The sequence below is a fragment of the Cydia strobilella genome, chromosome 1, assembly GCF_947568885.1.
Source record: "Cydia strobilella chromosome 1, ilCydStro3.1, whole genome shotgun sequence".
Taxonomy (NCBI): Eukaryota; Metazoa; Arthropoda; class Insecta; order Lepidoptera; family Tortricidae; genus Cydia; species Cydia strobilella.
The window spans coordinates 3,478,510-3,496,917 of record NC_086041.1 but is presented as its reverse complement, the minus strand read 5'-3'; the positions used below and the strand labels follow the sequence as shown (position 1 = coordinate 3,496,917).

General features: G+C 37.9%; 2 protein-coding genes across 4 annotated transcripts in view; both read right to left on the bottom strand.

Moving 5' to 3' along the window:
- LOC134749744 (calcium uptake protein 3, mitochondrial) overlaps positions 1-16,108 on the bottom strand; it is a 108,870-nt gene extending 92,762 nt beyond the window's left edge. The window contains exon 1 of one of the 2 annotated variants that reach the window (XM_063684807.1): positions 15,831-16,108. In XM_063684807.1, coding sequence (XP_063540877.1) covers positions 15,831-16,037 — 207 coding nt within the window. In that variant the 5' untranslated portion in view covers positions 16,038-16,108. The remainder of the gene's footprint in view (positions 1-15,830) is intronic. The other variant, XM_063684852.1, reaches the window with a different exon arrangement.
- Positions 16,109-16,551: 443 nt separating this feature from the next.
- Positions 16,552-18,101, bottom strand: LOC134745436 (uncharacterized). 2 transcript variants are annotated; one of them, XM_063679508.1, is made up of 2 exons: positions 17,614-18,101; positions 16,552-17,116 (listed from the first exon to the last, which is right to left on the bottom strand). In XM_063679508.1, exons 1-2 carry the CDS (start codon positions 17,965-17,967, stop codon positions 16,580-16,582), a joined length of 891 nt encoding a protein of 296 aa, XP_063535578.1. In that variant the 5' UTR covers positions 17,968-18,101; the 3' UTR covers positions 16,552-16,579. The 2 variants fall into 2 exon arrangements, with proteins under 2 accessions (XP_063535578.1, XP_063535650.1); XM_063679580.1 differs by having other exon boundaries at positions 16,553-17,116; positions 17,698-18,101.
- Positions 18,102-18,408: the final 307 nt, after the last annotated feature.

Here is an 18,408-nt window from a genome sequence, read left to right as displayed (position 1 = left end):
CAGTCTGGCAGAGCGTTGAGCTGGCCCTCTGAATGACCGAAAATTTGGACATTGATTTTAATTTCAATCAGCCACAGATCTACTTTGGAGGTCAGCTCAATATTCCCAACATCTGCCAATCTGTACTTCGTCCCCCTCCGATTCCGTTTCTCCGAACTCAATATGAGCGTCACGCATCACCTTTGCCATGTGATACAGATATTCGGCCGCGGAAAAGTCGTTCCCAGCTCTGTCGCCTGGTGAGGTGAGTTTGCGACCGTCAGGACATCCTTCAAGCTGTTCTCGAATTCTCCGAGTGATTAGGAATTTATTAAAACGCCTTCGGGATGAAAATTATAGAGAAATATGTGCCTGCTTAAATTACAGTCTACAGCTTTAAGTATATTAAACGAAAAGCTTTTCTCATTTATTTTCTATATTTTGCAAGTACCAATGGTAAGGGCCTTAGAACTGTCAGTATAATGTTTCTCGGACATGAAAAAAGTCCGCTCGGAACATGAGCGGCTATGTAAAAGAATAAAACTACTGATGTAGGACCGACAGTGAAAGTATTTAGATCTTATTGCACACTTGAGACAAAGCATCTCTTTGTCAATTATTATAGCTTAGTGCGATGCTTTCCATTTGTTATGTTACATGAAATATAATATTCCACGATATTATTATCGCGGAGTTTAAATTTAACAGCAGAGGAAATAAAACTATGAAAAACGGATTATATCGCGTATATTGAATTTATAATACATCCCGACGTTTCGAACCCTTTACAGCGTTCGTGGTCAACGGGTAACAGCACAGATTTAAATAATAAAGAAAAACCAGATAATAGACACCACAGCTCTGTAAGCACTAAGGGTAGTAATGGACTGACCAGGAAAATCAGTCATTAACTCATCAATAGACCAACAACGATGAGTAGACATCTGGGAGCTAATGAAACAAAAGACGTGTGATGTTTCTTTATCATTTTAAGAACACCATTCCCGCAGTTGTCACTTATGCAGTTTTTTCGGACATTACTTATTATTTTCCGGTCCCATATTGGAATACCCTCCTCCAATTGAGCGGGGATTTAAATCTTCTCGAGGCAGAGGTGTAGGGTTAGAGCCGGCGTGGCTTTATTTTGACGTTTATAAGCGCATTGTTATATGCCTACTTGAATAATAAACTATCCTTATTTTTATATTTCAAATGTCTTACATGTGCAGCTGACAGATGAGGTAGGTACTTCCCATTGCATTGTTTATTTATGTTTGTTGACGTAATGAGCCTACGTATGACACAATAAGGATGTCATGAAACTGCATTTTGGAAAACCTCAATGACATGTTGTACGTGTTGCGTGTCAGGTCGATACACCGCAAAACTGCTGTGGCATAGTAACTAATACTGAATGTGACATCACCGATTTGAAGCTTCTCTGCAACGTTTCATCAGTAACACTAGAGTTGTAACGATGCTGCATTTACAATCTGAATGTAATTTTTACACAAAATGGGGCACAATAGTTTTGACTTTCGGAGCGACTACTTCCAAAAGTATAAGGACTTATCAAGAGTTGTGCCCTTCTCGAGAATGTTCTCCGTTTACTATGGGAAATATTCTCTAGCGAGAATATTCCTCATATAAAACGGTGTCACGGTGTCACAGTTTTCATTTTATTTTTTATTTGTTGTTTTTTCAATCCGCATAAAAAATGTTTTTAAAATGTTAACTTCAAACTAAATAGCGGCTAGCGTCTCACAAAATACACCTACGTTCCAAATTTCATTGAAATATATCTTATAGTTTCTGAGTAAAATAACTGACTGACAGACGGATATGACGAAACTATAAAGGTCAGTTTTAAATACGGAACGCTAAAAACTTAACGACTTAATTATAACATAGATTTCCTTGTTAAAGTAATAAACTCATTCACCTGCTATCTTGACTATTACACATCTTGCCAAACTTCAAGTGTACAAACTGTAAATAGATCTAAATAGTTTGTATGACACATAACCGTGCGTAATTGTCATCCAAACAATATCTATAGTAGTAGACCCATCTTGAAGAATCCTATTTCAGTTGTCGTCCATCTCAATGTCAATAGGCGATAAAATGGCACGATGGCTACCGCAAACGACGGAAATGGCGGTACTTGCACAATTTGAGTGCTAATCAAATGTCAACGTGCCTCTTGCCATGTCTTCATGTAGTTTATGGTGTTGGTGATGTTCTGGTGTTAGTCATCTGGCTTGATCATGATGATTTATGGCGTCACCTCGTTTAATTTAAACTGATTTATAGCACCACAAACTAATTTGACCTGTGTGACATAACATATGGCGCTTACTATTTACCAAAACTTCCAATACAACACATACACATAGAGTAACATAGGCACATTTAGGATAAGGAAAAAGAAAGAAAATATAAGAATGAGCATTAAATAATTAGGACAAACAAATATTGACACAACGACGTGAAACAGAATATCCACTCAGCATACTGCTGAAATGTACCCATGAAAATCGGGTCATGCTATATAAAAACATCCCTCTACACCTCTGTAAAGTTATTTTCTCAAAAATGGACGGCAAAGTCGACGTTGCCGGTTAAAAAGTTGGTCGCGAAGTGCGTTGTTTATGGTCAGACAAAAAATTAAAAAGTTAAAAACATTGCAGTCTCGATTTCGGGACTGCAATGTTGCATACATATTCCATTATTTGTCGAGTTCCTAACTTTTTAAAAGTTGAAGTGGCCATATCAAATGAAGGCATAGGTCCATTAAACAGCCAAACAGATGATCAGTACTTATTATTATAATGTTGGTACCGCGACTATTTAGGTGTCTCAAATAGGTTGGCGTATTTTCAGCAGAAAAATACACTTCTATTTTTAATTAAAAAAAATAAAACGGCGGCAAAGCAAATCTTTTACTTTTTTCTGTGAAAATATATACATAAAAACGTTGCTTCTGTAAAATATTTCTATTATAGTTGTATTTATTGCGCCATTTTTGAGAAAAGCACTATATATGACTCGGCTGGAAGGCTACTTGCTGGCTTCGGATTCAATTAAACGGACTCCCAAGGTCGTCCGTTTAAAACGAATCCTCAGCCAGCAAGTAGCTACTTCCGAGCCTCGACAATAATGTACTATTGCCATTCAATCGGCGACAGTTTTAAGAGGCTTTATAAATATATCTGTACAAGTAAGAAGAGGATAAGTGTTTTAAATTCTATCTGCGATAAACAAAAGCAGAGGACAGCTAGGAGAGCAACCAAGACATTTTTACATGCACTTGATTAGTAAAATTAATACAACTATGTCGTATAAACGATAGACCACACCTAATTGACAAGATAACAACCTTCTAAAGAAACCGAAAGCACTTTGCAAAACCGTCACGTAATATGAATGCGTCAACCAACTGAATCATATCTTGTTTCGGTATTGTCCAATCAATTTATACCTTTTTCTAGGACGATAGACCACAGGCGTGTATATGAATTATTGATTACCGTACACTAACTGACTTATCGTAATCCTTATTGCAATGACATAAAGTCCATCTATTGTAAGTCAAGATTATTTCTGTTTATAGTACCTACATATGACACATTGCACTGTTTCCTATAAGACCAGACACGTGATCAGGGCACTACTTTTGAGGAAAACGAAAGGAATGTTTGCATATTTTTTTAAGATTCTTTGAAAGTTGTATCATCGTGTCTATAATGATTCCAATGGTATGTTTGGTATGCATCCGTCTGTATGAAAAATTTCAACGAGCTCAGAATGTGTCATTTCCAAAACGAACGAAACAGGTAGCTTAAAAGATCTAAGTTGAATATATAAAATTTACGCGATAGAGTCCAGTTAAAAATATTGGATCTACCTATGGTTTTTTTTACGATTGAATAGTATTATTCATTCATGGTACCAATTTAATGTGTTCAAGACGATTCGCAACTATTCTAAGAAAGACTAAACGAAAGCTTATTTAATTTTAGGAAGATAAATCACAAACTCCATAAACCCTCATAAATGACAGACTGGCAGTAAAACGGTGGCGGCCAAATTGAAAAACGCAGTAAATCAAATCTGCCTAAGTAATTCCCAAAACGTTTTTTTGTCGCTATTGAGCTATTCCATTTTTACTTGACCCTTATGCTGGTTACACAGCAGAAGAGTGATCAGCACAGTACTAATACAATCTGAGGGGAGAGGGGAGACGAGTGCGACTGCGTGCGTCAGTGTTTGTGCGAACGCTTACATCATCAACCTCAATCATCATCTTCCTTGCGTTTCCCCGGCATTTTTGCCACGGCTCATGGGAGCCTGGGGCCCGCTTGGCAACTAATCCCAGGAATTGGCGTGGGCATTTTTTAGGAAAGCGACTGCCATCTGACTTTCCAACCCAGAGGGTAAACTCACGAATGTTTTCCTTCACCGAAAGGCGACTGGTAAATATCAAATGATATTTCGTACATAAGTTTCAAAAACTCATTGGTACGAGCCAGGATTTGAACCCGCGACCTCCGGATTGCAAGTCGTCTGGGCCACCAGCGCTTCCTCACCTCAATATCCTGCTAAATTGACCGCTCCCGAATAATGAACTCCGATAACTGGGAGTCGAAGTGACCGCCATGGTCGAAATCGGCCGGAATGATCATCATCATCATTCAAATTTGAATGCGCCTGATGCATGGTATGTTGTCTCAATTAAAGCGAGATGCGTAATCAAAATGTAAGGGAATCGAGTTTGTTACTTCGTCTGAAGAGGCCGGTGTCGATTTTGGAGCAAAAATGTAAAATTTATAGATTAGTCGTTGAAATTATTTACGTTTTGTTACGTAATATCTAAATAACAAGTATTGGTTTCTATTAGCACGTCTTCTCATCTTGCCTTTTAATAATGAGATCGCGAGCGTGCGTCACCGGTAATATATGAAGAGAAGGGGCAGTTTTTAAAAATTCATCAAAAAATTATAGTGGTAAATTATACAATTTGATGTATAAGAATAGTTTAAGCAAATGTTGTAGATTGTTTAAGTATCAAAATTACGTTGAAATTAAGTCGATTTTCAGAGAAATTGTCACTTGTTTTGAAGTAATTTCTGGAGAAAATTGAATTCCTTTAACTTTCATTACTTCGAACGCTAAGTCATATAACAAAAATGTAATCTGATAAAGGTCAAGTACAGAATATGTGTAATACAAATTATTCATTTTTAGCAGTCCAAACTTTACGAAATTTACAAATAAGAGCGACAAAATCAGTGCTTTACGCGCGTTTACCTAAACGTCCATCAGAAAAAAAAAACATTACTAATTTAGTGAGTCTGTTTTCAAAAAATTTATCTGATAAAAGGCAAGATATGGAGGTTTTGATATTCCACTGTAGTACTATGATGTCTACTCTTCTGCCCCTGTGTGAAATCAGCACTACAGTAGTAGTAGTATTAGTAAAAAGTCTGAGTTATGTTGGTCTGTCTACATCACAGTTGTGTATTGCTTTAAGAATTTTGTATATTACTAAGGTAGCCGCTAATTTAGCTTAATAACTTCTTTTAAAAGTTTTGTAAGGCTAAATTAATTTGACGGTTTAACTCAAATATTTTAGTCACTGACCCACGAATGTTTAAAATCGACTCGACGGCTTGAAAGGAATTCAATTTGATATTTATTATTTAGTTTATGTAGGTACCTCTCATCCTTTTATCATACAAGAACAAATACTTCAAAATATCATGAACTTTCGCCATTAGTTTATAGTTTACATCGTAGTACAGTTACTTCAGTTCGAGTTTGAAATTGTAGTTTTCATCAGAATTAAATGAGTGGAACTTTATCAATGCAGTTGTCCCCTCTGTACTAAGTCACTAAGTTTGAAAAGTCTGACTTATACCGGAACATCTTCTGCGAAAAAGTTAAGCTCAAATTGGGGAAGACCGGCGTATACAATTTATTGAACTTTCGTATGTATATACTATTGTATAAGTATGTCGCTCAGACACAGTCACAGAAAGGAAAATGTGCCATTCACAATCAAAAGGGTACTTATTGTCGGAAGGCGCTATTTCCATACAGCATTAATTTGAAATCAACCTTATCGACAAGTGACAATGTGGTACCTTTTGGTTGAAAACGTCACAAATATGCATATAGGAATAGGAAAATATCCTGCTCTACCGAACTTCTGTAAGTGGAGTACGTGTATACAGGTGTCCCTAGCCATTGGACAAAGCCGAAATGTACAGACAGTCAGACAGATGCACATATGCATTAGGGTATTTAGAACCAGTATACAAAGTATCATAACAACCGGTGTAGCTGTTACGAAGAAATTAACAAATTAAGATTTTTTCTTTGGAGCAACCTGTATGTGTTAGTAGCTCCTGAGGTTATAAATAGTATGAAGCCTTCTCCGACCCTTTTGATTATCTTTTTAGGTTCCGTACCCAATGGGTAAAAACGGGACCCTATTACTAAGACTCAACTGTCCGTCTGTCTGTCACCAGGCTGTATCTCATAAACCGTGATAGCTAGACAGTTGACATTTTCACAGGTGATGTATTTCTGTTGCCGCTATAACAACAAATAAACAGTATGGAACCCTCGGTGGGCTAGTCCGACTCGCACTTGTCCGGTTTTTCTATGTATGACACTAATAAGATTCTGACTTTTGACAAATCTCATCATTGCCGCACATTTTCTAACAAATTATCAAAAGCACTGCCAATGATTAATAAAGTATGTTTCTTTTTATTGTCAATTATTGGAAATAACTTTTGTTTGAAGTTATTTTTTTATCTTTTGTTCTAATAAAAAAAAACGTTAGAGCATTCCTGAGAAGTAACCCTACGTGGGATTTCAGGGTTTGTCCAATGGCAAAGGACACCCTGCATACAAACGAAAGAGTTAAAAGCGACGAAAAAGCTTGTCCACGGTCTTCACCACATAAACGGATCGGGATCGCTTGTGATGCGATACAACACAAGCCGTCACAACACAAGGCATCAGAGAAATGTGAACGCAACCATATTAAGCCGGGTTCACATTTGTCTGTCGTGTTGTGTTGTGATGCTCTCTGTCGTGATGGCATACTGTTCACATCACGACACGACAGACAAATGTGAACGCGGCTTTACCATAGTATAATCTCGACCCGTTTCTCAGTGCGCCCGTAGAGATTTTGTCTGAGTTTGCGTGCGGCGACGCATAGATACTTATGGCGTACGCATACAAGTCCCGCGCGGTGCGTTTGTATGAAGATAACATACTTTGCCCTGTTTATAATACTATGATATTACCGTTCTGATGCATCACAACACAACACGACAGACAATGTGAATGCGACTTTACGCTTCTGGATGGCGCCAACATAAGACTCGCAATTCAAAGTCAGCACTTGTTTCTTTGGTGACGAGATACATGGATCGATAAGTGCTGGATTTATTTCTCTAGATCGATCCGAATCTACTAGCAAAAATAATGTAAATACGACGTGTCGTTTAGGTCTCTAATTATAGGTAAAAGAATATAAATATGACGTGTAGTTAGATTTAGGTATCTAATTATAGGTAAAAGAATGTAAATATGACGTGTAGTTAGATTTAGGTATCTAATTATAGGTAAAAGAATGTAAATATGACGTTTAGTTAGATTTAGGTCTCTAATTATAGGTAAAAGAATGTAAATATGACGTGTAGTTAGATTTAGGTTTCTAATTATAGGTAAAACAATGTAAATATGACGTGTAGTTAGATTTAGGTCTCTAATTATAGGTACAGTCAAGTGTAAAAATATGGGGGGACTCATCATGCTCAAAAATATGTCCCATAGCTCTTATGTCAGCGAATTAAGAAGACATATTTTTGAGTAAGTTGTATGCACCCATATTTTTACACTTGACCGTACTTACGTATTTTAATTAAATACGTTTTTATAGTTGAAGTTACAATTACTCAATCTTGTGTTATAAATCTGTGCGTGGAAATAAGTCACCTTCCCTCACTTTTTACTTAATGACAAAATAAGTTTTGGCAAAAATTTCTTTTTTGGTACAAGCTTTTATCGCTGACTGTACTTTTTTTTCCACAGGCAACTAATACTCACCGAGACAATTCTAAAAACCCCAAACACAAGTAGGTTGCGTTGTTTTATCACAGAGTTCCTATGACTACCTCCTGTCTCCATCATCAGATCAGCTCGATGGTACCATAATATTGCATTGTCACCCGACTTACATATGTATGCAAATTTTCAGCTTCATCGGAAACCGGGAAGTGGGTCAAATTTAACCTGCAAGATTTGACCCTTACAAACATGTTACATACATATTATATACATACTTACATAGGTACATTGCAAGTTAAATAAAAGCTTGTCCATCTTTACCATTCTTTGGGAAATGGCCAGCGAGATTGTTTTTAAATTTGAAGCTTTAGCCTAAATATCAGGTGTTTTTTGTTTTGAAAATTTGTCGTTCTTGCTGTCTGTTGGGTAATTTTTTTTCAAATCTGTTATTATAAAATTGTCTGTTATAAATCAATAAAGGAAGTGGTCTTATGTGTAGCGACACGAGATGTTGTAAACTTATTCCCAATCAATTACACTAGGTAATAAATATTTAATACAGTAATTTAATTACATTACGGCGTTTTGTATTTGCAGCAGCTGTCACGATAAGCAACAGCTCCAAGCTAAGCCAGCGAGACAACTTCCGACAGTAGTCATAGGATTTAGAAGCGACTGCAAAATAACACATGGGGCCATTCATGTATTACGTAAGACGATTTTTGCAAGTTTTTGACCCCCTCCTTCCCCTATGTAAGAAAAAATAGGAAAAGGCTGACCCCCTCCCCCTATATTGGCTATATTACGTAAGAATCTACAGGAAAAAAAATACACGTTTGGTTTGTTTGTTTTAAACAAAAATATATATTTTTGGAATGTTTATTTGTACCTTCAAAGGTACTGGAGCCCGTTTAAGCTAACTGTGCACCGTGTTTATAGCATAGAGTTTGGGTCAGTGTTATTTTAAATGTCATAATTTCACAGAAATTAAAATAAAATCGATCTTACGTGAGCACTATGAAAACCCACTCCCTCCCCCTTGTAAGAAAAAATAAGATGTTCGACCCCCCCCCCCCCCCCCAATCGTATTACGTAATAAATTAATGGCACCCATGTCACTAACTAAAACTAGTTAAATATGTTGAGTTGAAAAAAATTCCGACAAAAAGCTTAATACGGAAGCCTGCACAGCTAAGCTACGGATACAGTCAGCAACTATAGGGTATTTGACTACCAGTCAAATCAGTTTCTTTTTTCGAACTGTTAAAACGATTTTGCTACTATGGAATTTATATGAAATACTAGCATGTGACGTCACAATCAAATAACCTACTCTTTATAGTTTTATACGGGTTTTAAAATAGAAATTGTGTCTAAAAATAAGCCTGTTGCTATTGTGCCTAGTGCTGTAAGTTTTCGTAATAAATAAATAAAAATAACTGCTGTCTATTACGTTACTCCATTAATCTTGTGGTGCTCTATTTCATGCATGGTGTAAAATAATTTCTTTTAAATACAGTCAAATACCCTATAGTAGGGGATAAAACGTCACGCCAAAAGTATCTGCCCTTCCTTAGGGCTACCCAACACTAGCGTCTCCCGACCGTCGGCTAACTTGGCACCGACTTGAACAGGACAAAGTGTGAAAGTGTTATTAGAAACGGCATGTTTTCATAGTAATTTTACATTAATGATGACATTGCCACACTTTGTCATTGCAAGTGCCATGGCGAGTTAGCTTTGTCTTACTTTACAGTACAGATATGAGGCTCACAAAGGGCATAAATGTGTCGTTCTCAAGTAAAAAGGTACCACATTATCGCTTACCACAAGGACGCTCTGACAGGTTATTTTATTTTATTTATTTGGAAAGCAAACAGAAATAAGTGAGTAGGAGATGAGTTTACAAATACACATTAAGGACATTCACTTATTCCCTTAACAGCTCTCACTAAAACATGTAATGGAAATATACTACACTTAAACTACTCTTAGGGTACTAAATACAGTTACCAATTTACTAACACTAGGTGCAAGCTCATCAAACAAAATTATGACTACTAAGGGAGAAAGAGCCAAAGTAAAGAAAAAAAAAACAAAAACAAAAATAAACAAAGCAGTAACGACTATCAATACTATTTCACAATAATAGTTACTATGTAGGTATTATGCCTATGATCACATCAGAAGAAGGAGATCTCCAGGAGAATCCAGCTGGGTTGGGCGGCATTCAATAAACTAGCGGACATCCTCAAACCCGTTAACATTCCACAATGCCTGAAAACTCGTCTCTTTAACCAATGTGTCCTGCCCACCATGACCGAGTGATGCCGAGACATGGACGCTCACTAAGGAGGCTGTGCATAAAATCCGAGTGGCACAGAGAGCCATGGAGCGCGCCATGCTCGGCATCAAACTTCAAGACCGAGTGAGGAATGCCGAGATCCGACGCCGCACCAAAGTGCAAGACGTCGGATACGTCATTACCAAACTTAAATGGAGCTGGGCGGGACATGTTGCCAGACAGAGTGATGGCAGGTGGGCCAAAATGTTAACGGAATGGTGGCCGCTTTCAGACGAAAGGAGTGCCTGGCGTCCGTTGGCTCGTTGGGTGGACGACATTCGGAAGACTGCGGGTCACTTCTGGATGAGATTGGCTCGGGACCGGGATGGGTGGCGTACGCGAGGAGAGGCCTATGCTCAGCAGTGGGCGATAGAAGGCTGATAAGAAGAAGAAGATGCCTATGATCTCTTATTAACTATCCATTGCCAATTTCAGTACTTTTTTCTTGAATTGCAGTTTACTGTTATTAAAGATATCGACTGAAACCCAGGTTATTCGTATAGATGCAAGCAAATTTCACCCTTGTGGTAAGCGACAATGTGGTACCTTTTACTTGAGAACGACACAAATGTGCCATTTTCAACCAAAAGGGTACTTATTGTCGCTTGTCAGTAAGGCGCTATTTCCATATAGCTTCAATTAGAAATCAACCTTATTGACAAGCGACAATGTGGTACCTTTTACTTGAGATCGACACAAATGGTAACAAAGTTAAATTGAACCGTAGTGTATCTGATAAGCGATCACTGTATAGAACATGACGGGAGATAATGTCAGACCATGCATGTCGAGTGTACTCGTAGTACGAGTCTCGTACATACGAGTAGATGCGGCAGATAGCATTAATGTTTTAAAAACATAGAAAACAAACAAAGATGTGCGGTTATATATATATTTATAATTAATGATAACCATGATTAAGGCAATAATTTTTGGGGCGCATGACCTATCACAATTATATCAGTGTTAGGGTATTTTAATCTAATAGTTACACACTTAAGGGTCCCCGGCAAGCTCGGTTCTCCATACAAACGCCAATAGTACGTTTAAGTTCCGCTCTCATTTCAAAACAACTAGCTAGATTGCTCTGAAACTGTATTATATATGTCTGTAATTAGTTAATGTAGCTTCAGATACCATAGTAAAAAAAATACAGCTAATTTAAGTTTTTCATACAAAACTTGTTTTTGCTCTATTTCGTTTGTTTTATAAACTAGAGCTATATAAACTAACTACAGACCTAGATATAACCCATGTCATTGTATGTGCAAAGTTTCATTACAATCCAACACGTAGTTTTAAAATGAGAGCGGAACTACGTTTGTATGAAAAGGTGCATTTCGGCCAAGCTTACCGGGGACTCTTCAACGAGTACCTTTACCTACATACTGGGTGGATCAAACGAAGGCAATTGATAGAGGATTTTAAGAATCTTAAGATACGATTTCACCCCCATGTATGTGTTGTTCAGCGAAACTTCTCTGAAAGTATTGTTTTTGTGTTCTTTGTAAACCATGGTAACCTAATAACCTACTTTTCGAAAATCGTCATAAGGCGAAATATGAACTTTAAACTGTGTAATTGGACGAATTCAATACGAATAAGTAGATTAACTAAGGTAGCTCCGGAAAAAAAGAGTGGCAACCTAACAATGGTATTAAATGTTTGTAAGTACACACCAAGCTAATTCTAAATAAGTTATCTGCCAAAATTTTCATACAAGCATTTAATTTCATTTGCATTTTCATTTTTGATACAAGCTTTTTATCGCTGACTGTACTTTTCTTTCAACAGATTACTAGTACTCATCGAGACAATTCTAACAAACCCAAACATAGCCATCTCCTGTCTCTATCATCAGATCAGCTCGATGGTACCATAATATTGCATTGTCATCCAATTTACATTCATCGGAAACCGAGAAGTAGGTAAAATTTAACATGCAAGATTTGACCCGTACAAACATAGATACATTGCAAGTTAAATAAAAGCTTGTAAAAAATATTACGGATGACGAATTCAACATGGTCATGGTCATATTTGGCAATATATGTGTCGTTCTCAAGTAAAAGGTACCACATTGTCGCTTACCACAAGGACGCTCTGACAGGTTATTCGTATAGAGATGCAAGAAAATTTCACCCTTGTGGTAAGCGACAATGTGGTACCTTTTACTTGATAACGACACATATTATGGTCTTCACCAAAGCCACTATTCACTCATCTTTAGCCACGCAAAAACTGCCCCTAACACTTAAGACATAAGGTGCACGGTGCACGTCACCGCACAATCAGGGTGTAAGGTGAATTAATGGACACTCATTACTCTCCTGTCTTATTAAACCGGCATCATTAACTCGTTAAACACGTGTTAAGTGGGAATAAGTGGGGAAAAAGGATAAAAATTAAAGTGTGATCCTTTCTCATGGAAATCCTTTAGAGTTTAGGATTAGGGTTGTGCAAAGTCCTTTTAGATAACTATTTGCGATCCGTAAAACCACCCGACAAACTACTTAATTAAGTGTTGAATTTGTGGTCCATAGTTGTAGTACTGTACAGTTGTAGTAGTGTAGTACTTTACTTTAAGGATGAAGCCAGACGAGCGAATTTTTTTGAGTTGTGAGTCGCGTAATCAGCACAGCAAACGAAACAGGGGTTTCTTATGAAACCGAATGTCGCAGAAATTACGCGACTCACATCTCAAAAAGTTACGCGCGTTTGGCTTCACCCTTAATCCAGTACTACAAATATGGATGGACCACAAGTTCAACACTTAATTAAGTATTACCTAATACCAATCTTTTATTCAGGTTTTTTTTTCAGGGTGGAGGCGGATCTGCGCAAACTTCGAGTCACCAATTGGCGAGAGGTCGCACAGGATCGAGAAAAATGGCGCTGTCTTGTGTCGTAGGCCAAGTCTCATTTTGGGTCGCTGAGCCAACGGAGTAAGTAAGTAATCTTTTATTGGTATTGCATCAGTTTTTTCTAACTTTTATAAAAATATTTCTCCACCCTAAATTGTGTTACGTAATATTTGAACGCCCCCAAAGGCCCATAAAGCGTTGACTTTTTAAAGTGAGTTTTTAAATAAGGTACGCGAAGTAACCCTAGCGTATAGAATTAATCGGTGCTATTAGTAGTGTAACTTTCGATGACACGTTCGCGGGTGGCACCGGCTAGATTAGAAGAATAATTACGTAAAAAAACTAAATCAGGGAGGAGATTCATGTGAACGCCACGGGAGGTGAATATACTTCATTTAGGCTTTCATCATGATTTAAAGTAGAGTATTTAGGGGTCAATGTCATTTCCTCAAATATAGGCACAAAAGATACGGCACGTTCACGAGAAAGTTCTCCGTTTTGTATAAGGTATATTCTCGCTCGAGAACATTTCCCATAGTGAACGGAGAACATTCTTGACAACGGCACAACTAGGTGTAGCAAAGAGTGCGCAGGCAGGACTTAGTTTAAGATAAAGATAATACTAAACTAGAAATAAAGCATGCATGCGCATAAAGTGCGATTACCTAATGGTATAACATACAAATTATACTTACCTACTTTTACCTAAGTTTAGAAAATATTTCATCGGTGGGATGTTATTTTGACATTTGCTTTTTATGATTTTATCGTATAAAATATGCCAAAATAAACGTTTTATTTAAAAACGAGATATTGGACTTCATGTTTTAGTACAAACTTAGGGTATATAACTATATATTATTGGCATTTTGGATGTAACTTATACATATTTTTAGCACACAAAACCATACCAAAATCCGCATCGGAGCACCCCACTATCCACATGGTCTTGTCTGTCCTACCCCTAGAGTGTATGTAAAAAGCCGGAGGCGCGGAGGGGAAGCAGCCCTCGCCGCCATAGCAAAGCACAGAGCATTAGAGCCTGCGCTTTGATACGCAAGGGCGAAGGGGCTGCTTTGCCCGTAGCGCCGGACCAGATGCGGAGCCCTACTCGACTCGATAGCCCGCTCCCTCCACTCACCACTCCTTGTACTTAAAATACAAGTTTGTGAGTTTTATACCGATCTTTAGCATTCATCAGATTTTGGTCGATCCGAAGCCAGCCCTTTAGTATCCTGGTACGACACGGCCCCTGCATGCTCCTTTACTTGGCTCATATAACTCGCTCGCTCGGATCAACCAAGGTGGAGACAACTTCATCACGCTGCACCGACAAGAGCCCACAGCTCTTAAATTGAATGATGATGATCAGATTTTGATACAGAATTGAGATTACTACACCGAATGTTGAACCAAACTAAGTTTAGGTTTTTTTTTTCCATCTGTAACTGGAATGGAATGGTTTCACTGCAGCACTATCTGATTTGAGCTATGCATTTATAGACTCATGTATGAGGCAAAATTTGAACAACCACTGTCAGTAAGTAACTGTAAAAAAAAAAAAAATAATGCAAAAATGCGTTAGGTATAATAATAGTAAACCCGCGGGGGCAGCTTGTGGCGAGCTGACGGTGAGTGGCGACACCGCGGACCCCTATTCCGGAGGGCCCTGTCATCTGGCCCTCGCCTCTGTGCTTGCCTTGACTGGCCGGCCAGAGTGGAGTCGCATGAGCGGGACCTATGCTCCAGGTTGGAAGTGTAAAATGTCATAATGCCGGCGGCCTGCTGAACGGATCACCGGGATCTAACTACCGCAGACTCACCTCTTCACAACCTTACAGCCGCTCTGTAGTGTAGTGCTATTGTCGCACTGTGCGTGCGGCCGTTGTGGGGCCCACTAAATGAGTTGGCGAGTCACCACCTGTCTTACACAATTTTGAGACTGATTATCACGGCAGGTGTCCGCTAGTCTCCCCCCATAGCCCATTATCCAGTCCATCCAACATTCAAATCATAGCCCACGACCTTAGTTCCCATCGCAGCACAAAAGTGCTGCACTGCAATAGTCTTTGCACCTGGCGGGGACCATCTCCGAATGTATCACATTGTGCTTTCGGGGATGGTATCCGCCACATGTATCCCTTGCTTTTAGATTGTCTTAAAGGGCCTCTGCGCTGTTGGCTTCGACCCCACGTACAACTACATTTTTGTAGAATTCTAGTGAAATGTAACTTTTATGATTATATTCTGCAAATTAATCAAATCCTATCACTTTTAGTAGTATCAGCAATATTTAAAAAAACCGAAACTGACACTATCGTACACATATAGTTTATCTAATGCTGTAACTAAACGCAATCGCCAATCTGTCAAAATGTTTCACTTCACTCAACGCTATTTATAAACAACCTATGCGCATGCGTACTAAACTCGACTTTCTAGGCTATTTATACATGCTGGGGTTATCCTTTAACAGGAAACTATATTATACTGTAAATCGGCGTCTTATCTCCTTCTTAAAATCACGCTGAACAAATAAAAAAGGAATTTACCTTAGCTTTGAGAGCGTAGACGGTGTTACTTCTTGAATACGTTTTCGCGGCGTAAAACAACACACTGCCACCGAACAAACACGAACACGTATTAAACACATTTCTATACGTATTATTTATCTTGGTATTACTATAATTTCGACTAAAAACTGGCGAAAACTGCACTTTTTTGATTAATTTGCTGGAAGTACGGCTTAACGTGGCCATGTTGGTAGAACAGCTGATTGACAGTTGTGTGCGAGCGAGAGAGTGCTATACACCGTGCTGTAAAGTTGAAAGAAGCAAGGACATTTCGCGCATGCGCTGTATTATAATGCGATTAAATTAAGAACAGTGATCATTTTTGGCTTACTTCATTTTCATTATCATCATCATATCAGACCTGAGCTGACCCACTGCTGAGCATAGGCCTCTTTTCTAGTACGCCACTTGTCCCGGTCCTTTTGTTGGTTATGGCAAACTTTTAGAAAAAAAACGCAAAATTCAAATTTTCTATGGGCGATAACTTCGCGCCTACATTTTTTTGCCGCCTTTTTCTACTGACAAGATTTGCTTCACCAGCTATATCTTTTTTTTAAGTCTTAATTTTTAGTTTTATAAGTTGTTTAGTTTTATTCAATACCTCTTAAGTAATAAGCATAGTGTTGTAGCCTGAAAAATACATCATTAAAATAAGAATTGCCATGATTTACTTTTTTTTATTGAAAACAAAACACATCATTATCATATTTATCATTAACTTATTCTATTCAATTGGTGTCTGTCACTGTATATTCTTCCCCAATATCTGTACTTTGAGGTGCTTGTTCAATAACAACCATGGTATCGTCATGCTTATCCTCAATGTTGTAATTCAATACTCGTTTTACAGCCTCCGCACTGTCGTACATCCCATACTCAGCCTGCCAGAGTATTGTCGTTATAAGCTGCTGCAAATTCCCTCTGGTCTTCGGTAATTTGACTTTCCTTAATTTATTAGCAACATATTCACCAAAAACAGTATATTCATCCTTTCGAGGTACTTGGTAAACTATTTGCTCCGGTTCATATTGTAATTGCGGTTTGGGTTTATATGACAAGCGTGGAGGTGGAGACTCTATTTCTCTTTTGATCCGTTTAAAAGGCAACTTTTTGCGTTTTATGGTAGGTTCAACGGTTTGGTATGTTTCCTCTTCGAGCCACTCCTCATCGGTGGCCCTGCTGTCTCGCATTTGCCTCACTAAGTGTATGCCAGCTTCGTTGACTTCTTGATGATCTATATCCGATTCATTTTCTAATGAATCTACCTGTAAAGAAGTAACATAATATTACAAATAAGATATATGCGGAACTATTTTATTCTAATTAATTTTTTTTATTTTTTATAAACTATGTATCCCCCCCTTATTTATTATACAGGAAATAACAATATTGGCCTATTTATTACAAATCAATGCACTGGAACATAAAATACCTAAAATAGCAAATTCCGAATCTAAACATAAAAAAGTTATTTTGTATCTTGAAGTCAGTAAAAGTTGGTAAAAGTAACTATATTGTTTACATTAACTCTGCATGAACTCGTAAATTTATGATAACGATGACGTTATAAAAGGAATCGACACTAAATGATAACGATAACGATGACGTTTCATTATAAAAGGAATCGAGGGCACAATTAATCGATTGGAATGGTGCAACCCTCCAATCAAAAATCGATGATCGAAATGATCGATCATATCCATTCGAAACAAGTTGATAGGAGTGATAACAGAACATAACCTTAACGTAACAACATAAATACCGTTTGTATTTCGATATGGGGCATTGAATCTTCTCCAGTGATGTTAGAATCGTTTTTAACGTTAACTGACACTGAATAACGTACATTTTTATCCTTGTACTTTCGTCTAGGTTGGACGGAAATAGTCGAGTCTTCTGTATCCTCTGTGAAACGCAGTGTAGATTCATCCAGCGTCCCGTTTTGTACGAGCTCCCATTGCAAAGGATGTTTACCAGTCAAATGGGTTCTCATATTGGTAGTGTTTCCGAAATACTTGTACTGTTGATCACATAATTTACACAGCACTCCAACAACTCTTTTATTCTCTTCTAGGCGATCAAAGAATCGCCAGGCGACTGAGGAACGTTTCTTCATATTAATTAATCAAATCACCGAGTGCTTAAAAATTTACCGCGTAAACCAAAACAAATATTACAAACGATTACTAAAATCTCGATGATATCGAAACCGCTTCCGATCACGAGTACAAATTTACATGGAACAAAATGGCGACTAGGCTTTGAGTGAAGTATCGAGTCGACTTCATCGGGCAAGCGCGACAACTGGCTAGTGGGCTCTCTCTCTATCTCACTATCAAAGTATATGACTGTCGCGCTCATTGCGCATTCGATATTCGAATGGTGAGCTCGTGCTGCCAACTTGACGATTTCATTTTGTTGTGTTTACAAGGAATGCTAGTGTTTATACTTGAAATAGAGAATATTAACGAGAATTTAGTACAAATATGAAAGAAATATTTATAATAAAATTTGCCTCTAAAAATTCTATCAAATTATCACACCATCCAACAGAGAC

Coding starts and splice junctions, on each gene's coding strand:
- LOC134745436 (XM_063679508.1), bottom strand. CDS start 17,967: ATGAAGAAACGTTCCTCAGTCGCCTGGCGATTCTTTGATCGCCTAGAA. Junction 17,117..17,613: donor CCCATATCGAAATACAAACG/GTATTTATGTTG, acceptor ACTTCTTTACAG/GTAGATTCATTAGAAAATGA.